The 24,216-nt window shown below is 41.5% G+C and overlaps 1 protein-coding gene across 1 annotated transcript in view; it reads right to left on the bottom strand.

Annotated features, from left to right (window-relative positions):
- The window catches only part of MCC (MCC regulator of WNT signaling pathway), a 494,030-nt gene extending 474,605 nt beyond the window's left edge, over positions 1-19,425 (bottom strand). Inside the window, exon 1 of the mRNA XM_070462369.1 lies at positions 19,220-19,425. Within this exon, the coding sequence (XP_070318470.1) occupies positions 19,220-19,350 (131 nt within the window). The 5' untranslated portion in view covers positions 19,351-19,425. The remainder of the gene's footprint in view (positions 1-19,219) is intronic.
- Positions 19,426-24,216: the final 4,791 nt, after the last annotated feature.

Below are 24,216 nucleotides of genomic sequence, written 5' to 3'. Positions count from 1 at the left end.
TATACTTTATTGGGGCTGCAACCTCAGGGAAGAGAGTGCAGGGAAAAGATGAATGAGGAAACAAAGCGGGTACAGTAAGGTGAGGAGTGTGTACCCAAGCTGCCCCCAGATCTGCAGCATGCAGAGGCCAGAGGGAGCTCCTGCTCCACAGCCGCTCCTGGGGGAGGGAGGAGGAGCCACTGGCAGCTGGCTCCTCCAGTTTCCCGTCTCTCACAGCTGCTGCCCCACGGGGTGTGACGCCCACAGATCTGCAGCACGCAGAGGCCAGGGGGAGCTCCTGCTCCACAGCCGCTCCTGGCGGAGGGAGGAGGAGCCACTGGCAGCTGGCTGCTCACAGCTGCTGTCCCACGGGGTGTGGCCGCCACAGCACCTCGGGGTTGAGAGTCAGTTCCTAGCCAGGTTGATAAGAAGTCCTGGTCTGAGGAAGAGGAGAAGCAGGAGGAGGAAGAAGGGGAGGGGGGAGAGGAGGAGGAGGAGGGGGAGGAGAAGGGGTCTGGGGCTCTCGAAGTGGAGACAGGGGTCTGGAATTCTCAAGGAGGAGGAAAGGACAAACTTTTTTTTTCTCTACATTCCTTAGTCACATAAAATGTTTTTTTTCTTTAAGCCTGGAACTGATGATTACACAACAAACAACTCAGTTTAAACTCTGTACTAAGGATTATATGACAATGTATCCTGTTTGAGGACAGTTTCTCCTTCCTGAAAAACCTTCTGGCTAATCCTGTTATCTTAAAATGTAAATTATGGGAGAGGGTCTAGTAAGATCTTTACAACCTTGAGACATTCTTTTGATAATAACCAATTAAAAAAGTATCTAACTCCCTTGCTAACACTAGCAAGGGGGGCACTCTCCGCCCCCTTCTGATGTCCATGTCAGAAGCTTTCTCTGTCCTTTTTTTACTTTAATAAAACTCTGCTACACAAAAGCTCTTGAGTGATCAAGCCTGGTCCCTGGTCCCGAAGCTAAATCTTCTTCTTTGGAGATGACGGTCGTTCACCGTCAGCTATCAGGGTGAGGCATCCGCAATGCCAGGCAGTCACTGAGGAGGCAAGAGTCTCCGGAGGGCCGGGCGGTCTCTCTCTGTCATCAGGGCCGCCCTTGGCCCCTCTGTCTGTGGGAAAGGGCAGGGCAGCACGGAAGCCACTGACAGAGCTACTCTGGCTGAAGACAGAGCCACAATCGAGGAGGGCAGGTGAAGCTAAGTGACAATTCTGGGCCAGCAACATATTCCTTGCAATACACTTAGTAGAAAAATACGCTTCTATAAAGCCAGCTGTTTTCTTCCCGTCACTGAACCTTCTCAGGTGCTTCGCACTTTTCCTTGCCATGTGTGCACTTACTGCATAAGACCAAACACTCCTTAAGAGAAGAGGTTCTAACACATCCATCTTTGAATTCTTCTGTGCACACTGTGGGCATTCAATAAACATTTTAAAATAAAAATTGATATTCTTAAATTTGCTCTGGTATGACAATCATCAGATGCTATAGGTACTGGGAACTGAGAAGGAATACAGAAAGTAAAAAACCACTATGGATAGCAAATTATTCCTTTAAGGGAATGTGTATTTTATATTACCAAAATTGGGACTTCAATAAACTAACTTACATGGCAATAGTCTTTATATTTTCCTCATTTCATGTTATTTTACTGATAGTAATTCTGGAAGCATGTAAGTATGAAGTTAGAGGCAAGTTAACATTGGCACAGAAATTTTTCTCTATTTTAGGAATGATAAAAATAAAAATCCTATCTTGCAAGTGTAGAATCAGCAACATAATTTTATCTTAAGGTAGTATTAATACATCACTTCATTCATTCAACACTGATTTAACATCTACGTACACAGCATTTATGTACAAGGAATAGTATCTCGTGGTGTGAGAACTACAAAGGCATGGTTGTTATAAAGTTTACAATCTGGTAGGTGAAACAAGTTGAAGAGAAGTTACCATAACACAAATAAATTTTCTTATTTTTATTCTACTATTAGGTGAAAATGTTTGTTCACTGTGAAACCTAGTAACCATAGAGGAAGCGCCTAAGAAAAGTGGACTATAAATATTAACTTGAAAACATTTTTATAACATTTATATAGCTTGAAAGGGTCAGGATAGAACCATATGGGCAACTGCCAAACAGTTGGGTTTTTTTTTTTTATATAACAATCAGAATACACAATTACAAGTAGTTTTTTTGTTTTTTTTTTTCAATTTACTTCATCTCATAACCTTTACTCAGGAACCAACAGAAAACCTAACCGATGGTTCAATGCTTTTGAAAATACTATTAACTAGATGGTATTGAAGCCGACTGGATGATAACAACTCCCAATATAGGGAAACTATGGATTTATCATTACGGAGAAGGCAATGGCAACCCACTCCAGTGTTCGTGCCTGGAGAATCCCAGGGACGGTGGAGCCTGGTGGGCTGCCATCTGTGGGGTCTCACAGAGTCGGACACGACTGACACAGATGGATATGACTTAGCAGCAGCAGCAGCAGAATGGATTTATCAGGGTCAGTTCACAAGCAAACACCAACAGTTGCCCAATGGGACGAATTTAAATGGATGCTTTTCCAAAAGAACATGCTACCAACAAAATCCTAAACTAGTACCAATAGTCCATAAAATAAAAATATTTCAGTCATTACCAAAAAAAGAGAGATTTGTTAAAATCACTTTACAAAAGAAGACTGCTTGAAGAGGTTTGTGTGACTTGCCTAAAGTCATATGACTAGTTAGTTAAAGGGGCACACAACCCCCATCAAACTAGTATTCTAGATTGTGTAAAATGCACACAATATGTATGTTCAAATATAAATTCCTAAGGTTGCTTTACACGATTTACAATGTTGTGTTAAAATGGTATATAACAGTTATTCAGCTATATATATATTCTTTTTCATATTTTTTCCATTATGGTTTATTATAGGATATTGAATATAGTTCCCTGTGCTATAAAGTAGGACCTTGCTATTTAACTTACATGTAGTGTACATCATCTGACATGCTGGGCTGGATGACTTACAAGCTGGAATCAAGATTGCCAGAAGTATCAACAACCTCAGATATATGCAAATGATATCACTCTAATGGCAGAAGACAGAAAGTAAAGAGGGACTAAAGAGCCTCTTGATGAGGGTGAAAGAGAAGAGTGAAAAAATTGACTTAAAACTCAACATTCAAAAACTAAGATTATGTTACCCTTTCCCATCACTTCATGGCAAATAGATGGGGGAAAGTAGAAGCGATGACAGATTTTATTTTCTTAGGCTCCAAAATCACTGCAGATGGTGATTGCAGCCATAAAATTAGAAGACACTTGCTCCTTGGAAGAAAAGTTGTGGCAAATCTAAACAGTGTATTAAAAAGCAGAGACATTTCTTGGCCAACAAAGGTCCGTATATTCAAAGACATGGTTTTTCCAGAAGTCATGTATGAATGTGAGAGTTGGACCATAAAGAAGGCTGAGAACTGAAGAATTGATGCCTTTGAATTGTGGTGCTGGAGAAGACTCTTGAGAGTCCCTTGGACTGCAAGGAGATCCAGCCAGTCAATTCTAAAGGAAATCAGTCTTGAATATTCATTGGAAGGACTGATGCTGAAGTTGAAGCTCCAATACTTTAGCCAACTCATTGGAAAAGACCTTGATGTTGGGAAAGATAGAAGACAAAAGGAGAAGAGGGCATCAGTGGATGCGATGGTTAGGTAGCATCATTGACTCAATGGACATGAACCTGAGCAAACTTTGGGAGACAGTGGACAAGGAAGCCTGGCGTGCTGCAGTCCATGGGGTTGCAAAGAATCAGACACAATTTAGCAACTCAATAATAACAACAAATACAGTATTAATAGTTTGTATCTGCAAAATCCCAAACTCCTAATTTATTCCTCCATGACCCCCTTTCCCCTTGGTAATCATATATCTGTTTTCTTCATGAGTCTGTTTCTGTTTTATAAATAAGTTCATTTGTATCATATTTTAGATTCCACATATAAATGATATCATATGGTATTTGTCTTTCTTTCTGACTTACTTCACTTAGTATGATAATCTCTAGGTTTATCCATGCTTGCTGCAAATGGCATTATTTCCTTCTTTTTTATGGCTAAATAATATTCCACTGTATACATATACCACATCTGCTTTATCCAGACATCTGGTAAAGGAAACTTAGGTTCTCAGCTTCTTCTAAGTTGGACAAAACCTAATAATATTTTTCTACATATTCTAAAGTGTTTGAAATTACCATTACACATGTACAATTTTATTTGATCAATATTTAATAAATTTCTATTACATGCTAGGCACTGAGTCTATAAAGAAAAAAGACAAGAAACATATATAGGCTCTGCTTTGAGTGTGGGGAGGAAAGAATCGGAAACAGTGAGAATACCAAATGTGAGCAGTGCTGGCCTAGGAGTGTGTGTAAGGCCCTGAGACATGAGAGAAAGTCTCCAGAGAGCAAGAGCTGCATGAAAACTAAGTCTAGAAAAAGTGAGAAGGTGCTCATCACACAGACAAGGACGGGGAGAAGAGCACTTACCGAAGGAGCTGCAAATGCAAAGCTCTGACGTTGGGACAGCTGGGTGTGCTGGAGAAGGCAGTGTGAACAGTAATGCCAAAGGCGGTACAGTGACGACGCCAGAAGGCCCAGGGGCTTCACCTCAAATGGCCCAAGGAAGAGTCTCTACTTATCTGCACGGAACAGGCAACCATTGAAGGGCTTTATGAAGAGCTGCCTGCTTGGTTTTATGTTATATTGATAGATGACTTTAATGTCCATGTAAAGTGGCCTGGAGGAGCCAAACCTGCAGGTTAGGACACTAGGAGAATAATTCTGGTGAGAGATGAAGGAACTTCGGAAACCAAGAAGGGGGAGGGAGATGAGCAGCACTGATTTCTCCCTTTGCTTATGATAAATATAAAAACTGCTTACATGTTTTCAGAGGAATAAATACTTCCCCAACAATATTATCATTAAAAAGAGTGATTTCCACTCATTTTAACATGAAGTACACCCAGGTTAGGGCGTCCCCTGTGGCTCAGCAGTAAAGAATCCACAAGCAATGCGGGAGATGCAGGAGACATGGGTTCGATCTCCGGGTTGGAAGATCCCCTGGAGGTGGGCATGGCAACCCATCCAGTATTCTTGCCTAGAGAATCCCATGAACAGAGGAGCCTGGAGGGATGCAGTCCATATGGTCATAAAGAGTTGGACATGACTGAAGCAAGTGGGCATGCACACACACTCAAGTTAAGACTCTACAGTATATAAAACAGTCTAAGTAAAAATCTTGCCTTAAAGCATTAACCTCTAATGTAAAATATTCTGTTAAGCTTATTAGTTTCAGAAAAAAGTTCTGATTTTTTGTAAATAAGTGAAAACTTCTGACATTTAAAGGAAATGTAGTCACACTTTTATAAAAATGCCCTCCATAGGCTATCTACATTTTTACCTCCTTCATCTGTATCACAAATATGTGTATGATGAACTTTTAAATGATAGACAACAGGTGTCTTAATCTGTGACACTTGCCATACTGCTTCATAAATGCCCAATTAACACCAACATCAAATCTGAGATGCATTTTCAAGTATCTTCTACGTTGGGATGTGAATATTTAAAAAATTAAACAAAGAGCTCATCTGCCTAGAATTTTCCAAGCAAACGTTTCACAACTAAATATTCAACTGAATGTGATATAAATTTTGGACATTTAAGAATCCAATATTCAGTTCCCATTTCTATTCAGGAGTGTGGTGATTACTCTCCCACTTTTAACTCTCTGTTTTCTACCTCAGAACACCTCTATTTCCTCCTTTCCCCTTCTCTTCCCAATCCAATTCTGTGATCTTTGTGGGTGTCTGGGCAACAGAGAACACTTTGGGAACAGATAACTACGTAGATCTGTCTCTCTCCTCTTGAGTCCCCTTTTTCTCCTCCTGCTCACCTCTATCTCCTTCCTCCCTCTCCTATTCTTCATGTAACTCTGTGAATCTCTCTGGTTGTCTCTCACAGTGGAGAATCTTTTCACCATTAACTTAGAAGTTATTTATTATCAGTGCTGTATAGTTGGAGAAGTCCTGAGACTATTGGAAGAATAAAACTGAAACCCAGAGGCAGGAGACTTAAGCCCAAAACCTGAGAAAACCAGATAACTCCTGACTACATGGAACATTAAGGGATAAGAAACCATCCAAAAGCCTCCATACCTACAACCAACCACAACCCAAGAGCCAATAAGCTCTAGTACAAGACATACCACGCAAATTCTTTAGTAACGCAGGAACATAGACCTGAGTGTCAACACACAGGCTGTCCAAAGTCACACCTAACACAAAGACCCATCGCAAAACTCATTACTGGACAATCCACTGCACTCCAGAGAGAAGAAATCCAATTCCACACACCAGAACGCTGACACAAGCTTCCCTAACCAGGAAACCCTGACAAACCAATCATCCAACCCCACCCACTGGGTGAAACCTCCACAATAAAAAGGAACAACAGACCACAAGAATATAGAAAGCCCACTCCAGACACAGCAATCTAAACAAGATGAAAAGGCAGAGAAATACCCAACAGGTAAAGGAACATGGAAAAAGCCCACCAAGTCAAACAAAAGAGGAAGAAATAGGGAATCTACCTGAAAAAGAATTTAGAATAATGATAATAAAAATGATCCAAAATCTTGAAAACAAAATGGAGTTACAAATAAATAGCCTGGAGACAAAGATTGAGAAGATGCAAGAAAGGTTTAACAAGGACCTAGAAGAAATAAAAAAAAGTCAATTAAAAATTAACAATGAAATAAATGAGATCAAAAACACTCTGGAGGGAACCATGAGTAGAATAACAGAGACAGAAGATAGGATAAGTGAGTTAGAAGATAAAATGGTGGAAATAAATGAAGCAGAGAGGAAAAAAGAAAAAAGAATAAAAAGAAATGAGGACAACCTCAGGGACCTCTGGGACAATGTGAAACGCCCCAACATTCGAATCATAGGAGTCCCAGAAGAAGAAGACAAAAAGAAAGGCCATGAGAAGATACTCGAGGAGATAATAGCTGAAAACTTCCCTAAAATGGGGAAGGAAATAGCCAACCAAGTCCAAGAAACCCAGAGAGTCCCAAACAGGATAAACCCAAGGCGAAACACCCCAAGACACATATTAATCAAATTAACAAAGATCAACCACAAAGAACAAATATTAAAAGCAGCAAGGGAGAAACAACAACTAACACACAAAGGGATTCTCATAAGGATAACAGCTGATCTATCAATAGAAACCCTTCAGGCCAGAAGGGAATGGCAGGACATACTTAAAGTAATGAAAGAGAATAACCTACAACCTAGATTACTCTACCCAGCAAGGATCTCATTCAGATATGAAGGAGAACTCAAAAGCTTTACAGACAAGCAAAAGCTGAGAGAATTCAGCACCACCAAACCAGCTCTTCAACAAATACTAAAGGATCTTCTCTAGACAGGAAACACAGAAAGGTGGTGTAAACGTGAACCCCAAACAACAAAATAAATGGCAACGGGACCATACCTATCAATAATTACCTTAAATGTAAATGGGTTGAATGCCCCAACCAAAAGACAAAGGCTGGCTGAATGGATACAAAAGCAAGACCCCTATATATGCTGTCTACAAGAGACCCACCTCAAAGCAAGGGACACATACAGATTAAAAGTGAAGGGCTGGAAAAAAATATTCCACGCAAACGGAGACCAAAAGAAAGCAGGAGTCGCAATACTCATATCAGATAAAATAGACTTTCAAATTAAGTCTGTGAAAAGAGACAAAGATGGACACTACATAATGATCAAAGGATCCATCCAAGAAGAAGATATAACAATTATAAATATATATGCACCCAACATAGGAGCACCGCAATATGTAAGGCAAACACTAACGAGTATGAAAGAGGAAATTAATAGTAACACATTAATAGTAGGAGACTTTAATACCCCACTCACAACTATGGATAGATCAACTAAACAGAAAATAAACAAGGAAACACAAACTTTAAAGGACACAATGGACCAGCTAGACCTTATTGACATCTATAGGACGTTTCACCCCAAAACAATCAACTTCACCTTTTTCTCAAGTGCACACGGAACCTTCTCCAGAATAGATCACATCCTGGGCCATAAATCTAGTCTTGGTAAATTCAAAAAAATTGAAATCATTCGTCATCTTTTCTGACCACAGTGCAGTAAGACTGGATCTCAATTACAGGAAAAAAATTATTAAAAATTCAAACATATGGAGGCTAAACAACACGCTTCTGAATAACCAACAAATCATAGAAGAAATCAAAAAAGAAATCAAAACATGCATAGAAATGAATGAAAATGAAAACACAACAACCCAAAACCTATGGGACACTGTAAAAGCAGTGCTAAGGGGAAGATTCATAGCATTACAGGCCTACCTCAAGAAACAAGAAAAAAGTCAAATAAATAACCTAACTCTACACCTAAAGCAACTAGAGAAGGAAGAAATGAAGAACCCCAGGGTAAGTAGAAGGAAAGAAATCTTAAAAATTAGGGCAGAAAATAAATGCAAAAGAAACTAAAGAGACCATAGCAAAAATCAACAAAGCTAAAAGCTGGTTTTTTGAAAAAATAAACAAAATTGACAAACCATTAGCAAGACTCATTAAGAAACAAAGGGAGAAGAACCAAATTAACAAAATTAGAAACGAAAATGGAGAGATCACAACAGACAACACTGAAATACAAAGGATCATAAGAGACTACTACCAGCAGCTCTATGCCAATAAAATGGACAACTTGGAAAAAATGGACAAGTTCTTAGAGAAGTATAACTTTCCAAAACTGAACCAGGAAGAAATAGAAGATCTTAACAAACCCATCACAAGCAAGGAAATTGAAATTGTAATCAGAAATCTTCCAGCAAACAAAAGCCCAGGACCAGATGGCTTCACAGTTGAATTCTACCAAAAATTTAGAGAAGAGCTAACACCTATCTTACTCAAACTCTTCCAGAAAATTGCAGAAGAAGGTAAACTCCCAAACTCATTCTATGAGGCCATCCATCACCCTAATTCCAAAACCAGACAAAGATGCCACAAAAAAAGAGAACTACAGGCCAATATCACTGATGAACATAGACGCAAAAATCCTTAACAAAATTCTAGCAAACAGAATCCAACAACATATTAAAAAAATCATACACCATGACCAAGTGGGCTTTATCCCAGGAATGCAAGGATTCTTTAATATCCGCAAATCAATCAATGTAATACACCACATTAACAAATTGAAAGATAAAAACCATATGATTATCTCAATAGATGCAGAAAAAGCCTTTGACAAAATTCAACATCCATTTATGATTAAAACTCTCCAGAAAGCAGGAATAGAAGGAACATACCTCAACATAATAAAAGCTATATATGACAAACCCACAGCAAGCATCACCCTCAATGGTGAAAAATTGAAAGCATTTCCCCTGAAATCAGGAACAAGACAAGGGTGCCCACTCTCACCACTACTATTCAACATAGTTTTGGAAGTGTTGGCCACAGCAATCAGGGCAGAAAAAGAAGTAAAAGGAATCCAGATAGGAAAAGAAGAAGTGAAACTCTCTCTGTTTGCAGATGACATGATCTTCTACATAGAAAACCCTAAAGACTCTACCAGAAAATTACTAGAGCTAATCAATGAATACAGTAAAGTTGCAGGATATAAAATTAACACACAGAAATCTCTTGCATTCCTATACACTAACAATGAGAAAACAGAAAGAGAAATTAAGGAAACGATACCATTCACCATTGCAACAAAAAGAATAAAATACTTAGGAGTATATCTACCTAAAGAAACAAAAGACCTATACATCGAAAACTATAAAACACTGATGAAAGAAATCAAAGAGGACACAAACAGATGGAGAAATATACCGTGTTCATGGATTGGAAGAATCAATATTGTCAAAATGGCTATACTACCCAAAGCAATCTATAGATTCAATGCAATCCCTATCAAGCTACCAACGGTATTTTTCACAGAACTAGAACAAATAATCTCACAATTTGTATGGAAATACAAGAAACCTCGAATAGCCAAAGTAACCTTGAGAAAGAAGAATGGAACTGGAGGAATCAATCTGCCTGACTTCAGACTATACTACAAAGCCACAGTCATCAAGACAGTATGGTACTGGCACAAAGACAGAACTATAGATCAATGGAACAGAATAGAAAGCCCAGAGATAAATCCACAAACCTATGGTCACCTTATCTTCGACAAAGGAGGCAAGGATATACAATGGAAAAAAGACAACCTCTTTAACAAGTGGTGCTGGGAAAACTGGTCAACCACTTGTAAAAGAATGAAACTAGAACACTTTCTAACACCATACACAAAAATAAACTCAAAATGGATTAAAGATCTAAATGTAAGACCAGAAACTATAAAACTCCTAGAGGAGAACATAGGCAAATCACTCTCCGACATAAATCACAGCAGGATCCTCTATGACCCACATCCCAGAATTTTAGAAACAAAAGCAAAATTAAACAAATGGGACCTAATGAAACTTAAAAGCTTTTGTACAACAAAGGAAACTATAAGCAAGGTGAAAAGACAGCCCTCAGATTGGGAGAAAATAATAGCAAATGAAGCAACAGACAAAGGATTAATCTCAAAAATATACAAGCAACTCCTCCAGCTCAACTCCAGAAAAATAAATGACCCAATCAAAAAATGGGCCAAAGAACTAAACAGACATTTCTCCAAGGAAGACATACGGATGGCTAAAAAACACATGAAAAGATGCTCAACATCACTCATTATCAGAGAAATGCAAATCAAAACCACAATGAGGTACCATTACACGCCAGTCAGGATGGCTGCTATCCAAAAGTCTACAAGCAATAAATGCTGGAGGGGGTGTGGAGAAAAGGGAACCCTCTTACACTGTTGGTGGGAATGCAAACTAGTTCAGCCGCTATGGAAAACAGTGTGGAGATTTCTTAAAAAACTGGAAATAGAACTGCCATATGACCCAGCAATACCACTTCTAGGCATATTACACCAAGGAAACCAGATCTGAAAGAGACACGTGCACCCCAATGTTCATCGCAGCACTGTTTATAATTGCCAGGACATGGAAGCAACCTAGATGCCCATCAGCAGATGAATGGATGAGGAAGCTGTGGTACATATACACCATGGAATATTACTCAGCCGTTAAAAAGAATTCATTTGAATCAGTTCTAATGAGATGGGTGAAACTGGAGCCCATTATACAGAGCAAAGTAAGCCAGAAAGATAAAGACCATTACAGTATACTAACACATATATATGGACTTTAGAAAGATGGTAACGATAACCCTATATGCAAAAAAAGAAAAAGAGACTCAGATGTATAGAACAGACTTGTGGACTCTATGGGAGAACCCGGGGGTGGGATGTTTGAAGAGAACAGCATCGAAACATGTATATCTAGGGTGAAACAGATCACCAGCCCAGGTTGGATGCATGAGCCAAGTGCTCAGGCCTGGTGCACTGGGAGGACCCAGAGGGACCGGGTGGAGAGGGAGGTGGGAGGGGGGACCGGGATGGGGAACACATGTAAATCCATGGCTAATTCAATGTATGACAAAAACCACTGCAATGCTGTAAAGTAATTAGCCTCCAACTAATAAAAATAAATGGAAAAAAAATAAAAAAAATTAAAAAAAAAAAATATTCAACTGAAGGCTACACTTAAACTCAGCTAACAACTGTCACATCAGACAAACATTTAACACTTACTGGTCAACCTAGCAATTGGTTCCATTTACATTTTCACTCTGTTAAGAAAACAGGGATCCAAATATTTGAACAATGAATAGGTCCAGAGAGTCCTTCTGCCCACCAACACTTTTTTTCCCATCAGTTACAGTCATCAATAATCAATTGCATGACTTCAGTAATTACTAATTTACATATTTAAACTGACATTTTGAAATGACAATGAGAAGCTAACAATTAACTGTTCTCTAAGGAAATGCCCTTTCTCTCCATATGGTTTCTATTCTGGGACTGACACTTCAGAGAGATTTTCAATTTACCAAACAAGGGAGTCTCCCCAGCTGAGACCCCCATGGAAATTTATTTAGAATGCAAATACCTCGACTTCTGTACCAAGAATTTAAATGCCATTCCCACTGAGGCTAAGAAGCCAGTTTTAAAATGAAAATTCATCTGCACCACATACCTTGGATAAATTAAACAGGAAATAACTGTAAGGCTTTGGGGGTTTTAATAGGTTTTCTTTGATAGCTGTGCAGCATTTATGGGGGGGGATGCCCTTAAGGAAGGCCACAGGTGCTTTCTTTTTCCTCAGAGGCTCTGTTATTTTGGCTCTCTGTCTTAAAATAGAGATGGTAAACTCCTGTTGCAAGAATCAAATGAGATAAGGTTTAGAACAATTGACTGTAAACTTTAAAAGCTTCCATAAACATTTGCTATTCTTACTTTAGATGGTCACTAACCTGCCTACTCCAAATTAAAAAACTATAAAACAAAGGGCTGGTGGAAAAAAAACAAAACTATCCTGAAAAATATATTTACTAAAAATGCATGTGAACAAACTGACCTATATATTCAATGCAATCCCAATGTAACATCTCAGCTGCCTGTGTTGAAGAAATTTACAAGCTGATCCTAAAATGTATAAGAGAACTTAGAGGACTAAGAACAGCCAACCTTAAAAACAGAAGAACAAAACTGGAGGATTCACACTTCTCAATTTCGAAACTTAAAACAAAGCAACAGTAATCAGAATAGTGTGGTGCTGGTATATGGATAGGCACACCTACAGACAGAAAAGAACTGAGAGTCGAGAAATAAATGTTTATGTTTATGGTCAACTGGTTGGTGATAAGACAGTCAAGAAAATAGGAAAAAATAGTCTTTTCAACAAATGGTGCTTGAACAACTTGATAGCCACGTGCAAAAAAATGAACTTGGATCCTTCTTCACATCATACACAAAAATAAACTCAAAATGGATCACAAACCTAATATAAGAATGAAACCTATAAAACTCTTAGAAGAAAACAGGAATATATCTTTGTGACTGTGGATTAGGCAAAACTTTCTTAGATATGACACTGAAACACAAGCAACTAAAGGTTACATAGTGTATGATTCCATTTACATGAAGTATGCATAATAGGCAAATCTATAGAAGTAACTTAGCAGGGGCAGAGCATAGAGACACAAAGTAGACTAATGATTGCCTAGAACTGGGGACGTTGGGGGGAGTGAAACAGGGGAGTACCGCCATCAAAACAAGATGAAATCTTCCTAACCAAGAACACAAGATGCTCTTCCTTTTCTCCAATCATTTTAAATTTTACAAGAGGAATGTTATGATGTAGATATGTCATCAGGAAAATAGGAGTGATACTCCTTAGTTATGGGATGTATGTGCTCAGTCACTTCAGTCATGTCTGACTCTTTGTGACCCCACTGACTGTAGCCCGCTATGCTCCTCTGCCCACGGGATTTTCCAGCCAAGAATACTGGAGTTAGTTGCCATGCCCCTCTTCAGGGTATCTTCCTGGCCCAGGGATTGAATCCACATCTCCTGCATTGCAGGCAGATTCCTTACCCGCTGAGCCACCTGGGAAGCCCAGTTAGGGGGTACTGGATGATTTTGATTTGATTTTTTATATATTTTCCAAATTTTCAACAATAAAAATATCTTTTATATAACTAGGAAGAAGTTATTTTAAAGGAAAATATATAATAAAATATACTTACATTTAAAGTATCTCATAAACAAGGAAAATGCCTGAAAGATTTTTCAGTATACATGACATACCACTGTTTATTCTTGGTTATTTATTCATCAGAATTTACTGATTGAAATGGCTATATGGCAAATACTGTGCTAGATCCTGAGTGTACAGTTAATAAAACATGATTCTGTCCCTCATGAAGGCTATATTTAGTGGGAGAATAACAATAAATTGGCAAACAAAGCAATAAACAGATGCAATTACAGGTTGAAAAGGGTTCTTTGGAAGAAAGCCATTGGTATTATGATGGAGAATAATGCCAGGGTAGAGATAACTCACTTCATTTCTTATTTTCATATTTTGGTCACACCACTCAACTGGTAGGATTTTAATTCCCTGACCGGAATTGAACCCAAGCCCTCAGCAGTGAAAGCACAGAGTTCTAACCACTGGACCCCAGGGAAATCCCTAATTCACTTTGATATAGCGGTCATGAAAGCTCTCTCGAAGGCAATAAAGTCTGAGCTGAAGTTTGAAGACTAAGTCTAAATGAAAGTGATGGTTTATGATATTTGTCAAAAATGTGCAACATAAACAGTTTCTTAAGCTGAAGGATAAAGACAAAAGCTTTAGAATTCCAAAGGGAAATTAATGTCAGCCAATAGAGTAAAACCACCATCTCTAATTACACGATATCTAGAGCCTGCAAAACTCAATACCAGAAAGTGTGGCATGAAGTCACCGTGAGGTTAATGAAGGCGCCAGAAGAGTCTGCAGCAGTCAGTGTGCAGCCCGAATTCCTCCCTCTTCAAGCTGTGGCCTGGCTCCACCTCTTGGCAGTTAAGTATCCATGGGAATGAGTCTGGATTCCCCTGGCAGCCTGGGAGTTCCTGGGCAGCAGCAACAATTCCAGCAATCTCCAGTTAGCTAATACCTTTTTTGTCAGTTTGATGGGGAAGGCTGGGTCTAGAGGATATTTAAGACACAAAGCCCTAACTTTTTATTTCCCTTCTTCCTGAAATAGTTCACCTTGACATGACCCCAGGGCCTCAGGCTCTCTTCTCCTTATCCTTCCTCTGAACACAACACCTCCAGTTCACTCCTCTTTGAGGATATGAGGGCCAGGGTAAAGGACTGGAGCCAATACAGTTGAATTTGGGTTAATATGGGGAGTTTTATTACATGTATTGGTTGCTACTTGCCTACCCAATATCCATTTCTCACTCTTTTTTTTTTTTCATCTATTTTTATTAGTTGGAGGCTAAGTACTTTACAATATTGTAGTGGTTTTTGTCAATACATTCATGTCAATGTATGACAAAAACCATTTCTCACTCTTAATAACGGAACTCAGCTTCTGTATAGGAGGCAATGTACCCAAATGGATGACATGCTTCCTTAAACTCTTCTGCATGTAGAGTTTGACCAACATTACGTCAATTAAGGGATCTGGGAAAGCTGTGCTTTGATGATACAGGCATCATCTACTTTAGCTTCCTCTTACATCTTCCTCCCCAGAACTTGGAGATGAAGTTGGACACAGAGTCATCATTTTAGGACTGTGAGATAACCATGAAGATGAATTCTCCATGTGAAGAACGGTGATACAGAAAGAAAGAAGCTGTGCGTTGATCCCATCATGGAGCTGCTGTCTCAGCCTGGCTGGCCCACCTCCAGACTTCTAGGTGTTACAATCAACCCTTATTTGACTTATGGATTCTATTATGTACAGCCAAAATGAAATCCTAACGGATACAGCCATTGATGTTAGCACAAACTTGACATCTTTTAAAGAATTCAAGGTTTTATGTTAGAAAACCCAACTCTCAAATTTAATATAAGAGAAAATTCACAGCATTCCACACCTTACCACACACTGTAGAGAGGTCAGTAAAGGCATTAAATAGTGGCAGCATGAAGGAGTGACACTGGAAATGGAGTCATTTTCATTAACCTCACTCCTCCGGCATACCAAATAAACATGTGCTCCAGGAAAACTGTGCTTGCTGTGGAAAGACACTTCTGGACAAGGTCTATGCTTCCTCCTCTCAATGAAATTGCTATCTTGAACTCCTCTTATATGGAAATTTTGTCACAGCCTAAATATAACTTCCACAGCAACTCAGCCCACAGCTAAAGCTTTGGCTCTGCAATACGTGAACCGTGAACTTCCAGATGTTCAACCTGCTTTTAGAAAAGACAGAGGAACCAGAGATCAAATTGCCAACATCTGCTGGATCATCAAGAAAGTAAGAGAGTTCCAGAAAAATATCTATTTCTGCTTTAATGACTATGCCAAAGCCTTTGACTGGGTGGGTCATAATAAACTGGAAAATTCTGAAAGAGATGGGAATACCAGACCACCTGACCTGCCTTTTGAGAAACCTGTATGCAGGTCAGGAAGCAACAGTTAGAACTGGACATGGAACAACAGATTGGTTCCAAAAAGGAAAAGGAGTACGTCAGGCTGTATATTGTCACCCTGCTTATTTAACTTACACGCAGAGTACATCATGAGAAATGCTGGGCTGGATGAAGCACAAGCTGGAATCAAGATTGCCAGGAGAAATATCAATAACCTCAGATATGCAGGTGACACCATCCTTATGGCAGAGATTGAAGAAGAACTAAAGAGCCTCTTGATGAAAGTGAAAGAGGAGAGTGAAAAAATTGGCTAAAGCTCAACATTCAGAAAACTAAGATCATGGCATCTGGTCCCATCATTTCATGGCAAATAGATGGGGAAATAGTGACAGACTTTATTTTTTGGGGCTCCAAAATCACTGCAGATGGTGATTGCAGCCATGAAATTAAAAGATGCTTACTCCTTGGAAGGAAAGTTATGACCAACCTAGACAGCATATTAAAAAGCAGAGACATTACTTTGCCAACAAAGATCTGTCTAGTCAAGGCTATGGTTTTTCCAGTAGTCATGTATGGATATGAGAGTTGGACTATAAAGAAGTGTATGGATATGAGAGTTGGACTATAAAGAAAGTTGAGTGCCAAAGAATTGATGCTTTTGAACTGTGGTGTTGGAGAAGACTCTTGAGAGTCCCTTGGACTGCAAGGAGATCCAACCAGTCCATCCTAAAGGAGATCAGTCCTGGGTGTTCATTGGAAGGACTGATGTTGAAGCTGAAACTCCAATACTTTGGCCACCTGATGCGAAAAGCTGACTCATTGGAAAAGACCCTGATGCTGGGAAAGATTGGGGGCAGGAGGAGAAGGGGGCGACAGAGGATGAGATGGTTGGATGGCATCATCTACTCAATGAACATGACTTTCGGTAAACTCCAGGAGTTGGTGATAGACAGGGAGGCCTGGCGTGCTGCGGTTCACGGGGTCACAGAGTCGGACACAACTGAGTGACTGAACTGAACTACTACCGAACATACCTTCCAACTTTCAAGCAGATATATTAAAGTGATGTGGCTCAAAGGATAAAGTTTTTTTTCCAACTTTTACTCCAGTGAATTTCTATCTCCCTCTAAAATTCCTTCTTTAATATCATGCCCTTATAATGCTTCACCTTCCAAAACAAAGTTTTCAAGCAAAATTCGTTATTCTTCAGGGTCCACACAGTCCCCATTCAAAATAATATGAATATTTATATAGAAAGTGTAGTTAAGATAAAGCAACAATATTAATAGGATTAAAGGAAAGGAAGGAGAGAAGAAGAAGTGAAGTCACTCAGTTGAGTCTGACTCTTTGCGACCCTGTGAACTGTAGCCCACCAGGCTCCTCTGTCCATGGGGATTCTCCAGGCAAGAATACTGGAGTGGATTGCCATTTCCTTCTGCCAGGGGATCTTCCCAAACCCAGGGATTGAACCCTGGTCTCCCGCATTGCAGGCAGACAGTTTACCCTCTGAGCTACCAGGGAAGCCCTCGATTGAGAGAATTTTGGTCATTTTCTATGTGCACTCATGCCCATATGAAATTAATGTCTTTTTGCACTCTAACATGAAGAATGCAGATAGATTTTATTATTGCAAATGAGTTTTTCCTACCCTACTTTCAGGTAGGGAAATAACAACAAAAAAATACTAAACTATATGATGAAATTTTTTTATTCTGGAACCAAAAAAGGGAAAGACTTCCAGATGAAAATGTATACAAGGTCATCTGGAGTTACATATTTCTTCATTTCAGGACATAATTACTTCATAAAGTGTTCAGATATCTTTCTAATGTTTTCCAATGAAACTTCAAAAAAGTAATAAAATTCAGCTAGGAATTATCATAATTAAGTCAAGTCTTAAAGAATTTTTTTAACTGTCTTTTTTTTTAAATTTCACATGTCTAATCCCCTATTTCAGAGTTTTTTGTTTTTGTGTTTTTTTAATTTGGGGGTGGGGAGGGATTCCCTACTCTTTTTCTCTGTGTAAGTAAGTACAATCAGTAGGAGGCACCCTGGGATTTTCAGAGTATCTTCACCATCACTAAGACAAAGGCTAAAGAAACATGTAACACACAATTTAGGCTGCCTACCCCTTTGAAGGCAATTCAAATTTGGGCGCGTACAGGCGTCAGCGCTCAGTGCCGACCTTTCATATGAGCAATCTGGAAGACGTTACGATTGCCTTCCTCACCATCAGTGTCTGATACGTGATAAACATTTGGGCAGAGTAATTATTTTGCCAAGCCTTGCCGCTTGACGTTGCAAACCGCCCCTGCAGGGGAGCTGGAAGCCAGCACAGCGACGGTGTGAAGTGATCCCGCAAAGGCGCCCCGAGGCCCCTCCGGAGGCTCACCTGGTTAGAGCCCTGAGCCGGGGTAGGGAGTAGGGTCTATATTACAGCCTCACCTCTCAGCGCCCACTTGGCGCCTGCACGCTTCGCTCCCCTCAGGCTAAGAGGTTTAGATCAGTACTGAGCGGCAAACTACTAATATGCCCACTTTGGGGGCTCCGAAGTTTGGAACGCAGGGTCTCTGTGGCACACGGAAGTTTTTCACAGGTTGTTTTCCTGCTCAGCTCTGCCGCTGACCGCGCATCCCTCTCCCGGTGCGGTCCCGGGTCTGTCCGCCGAGCAAACGGACAAGACCGCTGCCCGGGGGCCACAGCGTCTTGACAGCCTGAGGCTGCAAAGCAGCCTCTTCTACCTGGGCAAGCGGCCCGCACTGGCCTCCCCAGAGGCAGGAGCGCTGCCAGGCCCGGGGGACGACCCGCATGCGAAAGAGAAGTCTCCTTGTGCCCAGACAAAGGCAGCGCTGGGGAAGTTGCACCAGCCGGCACCTCCAGAAGACGAGCTGAGCAGCTCCTCGGCCTCAGTGGCCGAGCCGGCGACGCGCTCTCAGAGTCGCGGGCAACTATTCCCGTGAGCTTCGGAGCAACTTGGCGGAAGTTGGGGGCGAGGGGGCGGAGGAGGGGTCTCGGGCAGCGCGGAGACGCGGGTCGCGCCCCTGCCCGTCCCGCGGACCTCCCCGAGTACCTGCTGATGTAGCCGTCGCCGTCGCCGTCGCAGGTCTGGAAGAGGCGCCGCATCCTCTCCTCCTCGCCGGTGCTCGACGTGTCGCTGCTGCTGCTCCCGCCACTGGCGCTGGCCGCCGCCGCCGCCGCCATCACGCGCCCGCCGCCGGCTCGGGAGGCGGAGGACGCGCGGGCGCGGGAGGAACCCGCCGGCGCGCACGGCGCTCGCCGCTCCCGGCCCAGAGCCTGACTGACGACGGAGCATGCCCAGTGGCCGCCGGGGCGCGCCGGGAGCGGGATTCCACTGCTCCGGGTTTTGTTCCGGCTGGGAAGATGGGCGCTCTGAAGTCGCCGGAGCAGGCCCCTCAGGGGAGAGGGAGGAGGGGGAGGTGGCTCGTGGAGTTAGGGAGCTGGGGGTGGTGACGGGAGGGTCCCGGGCAGGGGGCTGAAAGTCTTGGGCTGATGCCGTCTGCCCAGAGTGGGGTGGGATTTTAAGTACAGTTTTGTTTTCCCCGAAGTCAGGTGGTCCAGCCTGGGCCTTTGAGGCCGTTATCTCCTCTTTCCAGGGCCGAGCACCCCTTCATTCCCAGCTCAGGTGCTACACCTGAGTGTGGGGGAGGGAACCCTCGGAGTGTGCTAGCCAGCCCTGGTCTCTGCAACTACAAGGGAGACCCTGAGAGATAACTGTCTAACTGAGCCTAGCCGACCACAAGTTTTGAGGTGGTTTGTTATGCCACAGTAGTGAAAGTGATAATCGCTCATTCGTATCCAACTCATTGACACCCCATGGACTATACGGTCCATGGATTCTCCAGGCCAGAATACAGCAGTGGGTAGCCTTTCCCTTCTCCAGGGGATCTTCCCAACCCAGGGATCGAACCCAGGTCTCCCTCATTGCGGGCAGATTCTTTACCAGCTGAGCCACAAGGAAAGCCCAAGAATTCTGGAGTGGGTAGCCTATCCCTTCTCCAGGGGATCTTCCTGATCCAGGAATCGAACTGGGGTCTCCTGCATTGCAAGTGGATTCTTTACCAACTGAGCTATCAGGGAAGCCATGCCACAGTAGATAACTGGAACACATGCATTGGCCCGGAGTCTGTCTGCCAGGTCAGAAGATGTCTCTATCCTCTTCTCTCCTGCCTCTATGCCATTCACCACCTATTCCTACTTTAGTTCTTTTTAATTTTGTACATTCCCAGTATTTCAGAGCACTTATAATCTTATGATGAATATTATGCCATCTGAGAAGTCTTGTTAATATATCCAATAATGTTTTCTTAAAAGATGCTGTTAGCAATACAGATATTCCTGTCTACCATTGAACAAAGACTAATGCCCAAGTTTCAATCAATCAATATTTTAAATCCTTATTTTTCCAATTTTTCATAGAATAAAACTTTTATTATTGCCTGACAAGAAACAGTCAGACACGAGCTGTTAACTTCAAGTTCTCCTAGAAACTTGATAATGGGGGAGGGGGGGGGCGGTGGAAAGGATAAAGCATTCTTATAAATATGCATGAAGGTTCTGGAAACCCAAAGAGGTTTCCAGGATCTGAGCAGATCTCTTCCTAACCACACCCCATTGATACAGAAAGTGGAGTTTAAACCTCAACCAGTTATATCTCAAAGCAAAGAATGTTTTTCTCCTGAGAGAACACATGCATGACAGCTCTGGGAGGTTTAAATCATCTTGAATTAACTCTGAATGCTTAAAAAGTGGATCTTGACAAATTTCCTAAACAACCTTCCTTCATGCTTGAGTGACTCAGAAGTGGCTGAACAGATAGGTTCAACTTTCCAGAAAAGACATTGCTTCTGAGCTAATATGAAGCATATGAAATTTCAGCTGGAAAGGTTACTAGAAGAGGGAGAAATTTGTAAGACATTGAAAATGGAGATGCAGTATGAATATAAAGATGATTAAATGTAAAGTAGGAGCTTGGAATGAGAGCAATACCCATAACCATAAATCTAGCAGTACTGGTTATGTCATAATTTCAAAGGTTTTATGTATTTTCTGCGATGAGTGCATAGCTCAACATTGCTGTTTTTATCCAGTTTTTTTTTCCTTCTCAGTTCCCTTTTGGTTATAATAATATTTCATATTTATGTAGAACATATCAAAAGATGCTGTTTATATTATAAGATATACTGTCTTCCATGTCTAACATTGCCAGTTAAAACAACTAAAAGTGCAGCACTGAGCAAACTTGATTATTGAGTACTTGCTCTTCCAAATTCTGTTTGCTTGAACTAGAACTACACACTAGAGGTGGATTGAGGACCCCTATGGCACCTTCTCCTGACCTTTCTTTCACATGTTTTTTTGAGCCCAGCTAAGTTCCATGTCCCCTCAAGAAGGCTTCCATCGCCTCCCAGGTCACACTGATCTCACAGAGCTCTCCTAGCATGAGGCACACATTTTGACAGCAGACTTGTGTAGCTTAATGGTGACTCGCCTTCTCAACTAGAACAGTGAGGTAGAGTTGAGGAAGTTTGATTCTCTTTCATCGAGCCCTTATCACAGATCAGTAATCGTATTTGAATACCTTAATGCTACCTAGTTCAATTCAGTTCAGTCTCGGTTGTGTCCGACTCTTTGTGACCCCATGAATTGCAGCATGCCAGTCCTCCCTGTCCATCAGCAATTCCCAGAGTCCACCCAAACCCATGTCCATCGAGTCAGTGATGCCATCCAACCATCTCATCCTCTGTCATCCCCTTCTCCTCCTGCCCCCAATCTTTCCCAGCATTAGGGTCTTTTCCAATGAGTCAGCTCTTCGCATGAGGTGGCCAAAGTATCAGAGTTTCAGCTTCAACATCAGTCCTTCCAATGAACACCCAGGACTGATCTCCTTTAGGATGGACTGGTTGGATCTCCTTGCAGTCTCAAGGGACTCTCAAGAGTCTTCTCCAACACCACAGTTCAAAAGCATCAATTCTTTGGCGCTCAGCTTTCTTCACCATCCAACTCTCACATCCATACATGACCACTGGAAAAACCATAGCCTTGACTAGATGGACCTTTGTTGGCAAAGTAATGTCTCTGCTTTTAAATATGCTGTCTAGGTTGGTCATAACTTTCCTTCCAAGGAGTAAGTGTCTTTTAATTTCATGGCTGCAATCACTATCTGCAGTGATTTTGGAGCTCCCCAAAATAAAGTCTGACACTGTTTCCACTGTTTCCCCATCTATTTCCCATGAAGTGATGAGACCAGATGCCATGATCTTAGTTTTCTGAATGTTGAGCTTTAAGCCAACTTATTTTTCATTCCTATTTAGGGAGAAGGGAATGGTAATTGGGGGCAGTTAAAGCCAAAAAGTTTATGTAATGTGACCAAGTAAAGGTGCTAGAATTGAACTCATATCTTCCTGTCAAGCTCATGTTCTTCATACTTACTTCACATTGCCTTACTATCAGGGCCAGGGCAATTCGTGTTAGGCACTATGCTTTTTGAGTAACACTGACAGTGATAAAATTTACCTTTATATATTTGTTTTTCATATATTTGCAATCATATGGGACGTTAACATGAGCTGTTGCCATCTGTCTCAGGTTGGTTTTCCGGGGAGAAGGCTCCAAGACAGAGTTCCACGTGCAGAATGCTTACTTGGAAAAGCCCTTGGCGCCCCAACATATGTGGACAGGAGACGAAGGGAGCAGTGTAGAAAGAGGGAGGAGTCCCGCTGTGCTGCAGCCCCAGAGCAGCCCGTCTGAGCTCACAGAAAGCTCGGGCACTAAGACAGCCTGTGCTGCTTCCCTATTGTGCTTGTCTTAGTCTCTCAGTTGTGTCCGACTCTTTGTGACCCCATGGACTGCAGCCTGCCAGGCAACTCTGCCCATTGGATTCTCCAGGCAAGAATACTGGAGTGAAAAAAAAAAAAAAAAGAATACTGGAATGGGTTGCCATGACTCCTCCAGGGGATCTTCCCAACCCAGGGATCAAACTCAGGTCTCCCACATCGCAGCCGGATTCTTTACCATCTGAACCACTAGGGAAGCTCAAGATTACTGGAATGTGTAGCCTGTCCTTTCTCCAGGGTATCTTCCCAACCCAGAAATTGAACAGGGGTCTCCTACATTGCAGGCGAATTCTTACCAGCTGAGCTACCCTGCCTCCCTATTACTGTTGTAACAAATTATCATAAACTTATTTCTTAAGCAGCACTAATTTACCATCTTACAGTTCTGAAGGTCAGAAATTTGAAATGAGTCTCACTGAGCTAAAATCAAAGCATCAGCAGGGCCATGTTGCTTCTGCAGGCTCTAGTAGAGTCCATCTGCTTACCTTTTCTAGCTTATTCTCTTTCTCCATAGCCAAGAGCTCCTCTTATCATGTCAATCATTCATTCTGTCTTCCAAGTCAGAAACCCCAAGTCCTTGCCTCCCTCTGCCCCTCACTTCCCACCACATCCTGCTGAATCTGCCTCCTTAATACCTCCTCTAATTAATCTTTTCCCCCCATCCCTGTTACCACAGCTTTTATAGAGACTCGTTTATGTCTTTTAAATTATCTGGCTTTCATCCATGGCTAATTCATTTCAATGTATGACAAAAACTACTGTAATGATGTAAAGTAATTAGCCTCCAACTAATAAAAATAAATGGAAAAAAAAATTATCTGGCTTTCCAACCCAAACTCCCAAGCCCTCTTTATAAAATGAAAATATGATCAGGTCCATCCTGGCTTAAATTCTATCTAATTGGATCATTCTTGTCCTTAGGATAAAATCCACTGTCCCAGCAGAACCTTCTAGGCCTTCCATGATCTGGTCCCTTTTCTCTCCTCTTGCTTCTTCCCTTGACCCCGTGCTCTAGTGAAAGTCATATAACTTTTCTTTCCCCTGCATAAGCTATCCTCACTTGTGTTTATATACCAGTGGAAGAGTCTCATACTTTCAGACTAGAAATGAATGAAGGAGAGTGGGGAGCTCATACCCAGACTCTAGCAGATTGGAAGGAACAAGATAGCCAGGGACAACATGGGTAGTGGCAGTTACTAAGAGGAGAAGAAAG

Source organism: Odocoileus virginianus, unplaced genomic scaffold (assembly GCF_023699985.2).
Source record: "Odocoileus virginianus isolate 20LAN1187 ecotype Illinois unplaced genomic scaffold, Ovbor_1.2 Unplaced_Scaffold_3, whole genome shotgun sequence".
Taxonomy (NCBI): Eukaryota; Metazoa; Chordata; class Mammalia; order Artiodactyla; family Cervidae; genus Odocoileus; species Odocoileus virginianus.
The sequence above is the reverse complement of the archived record's forward strand: the minus strand, read 5'-3'. Positions and strand labels throughout refer to the sequence as shown.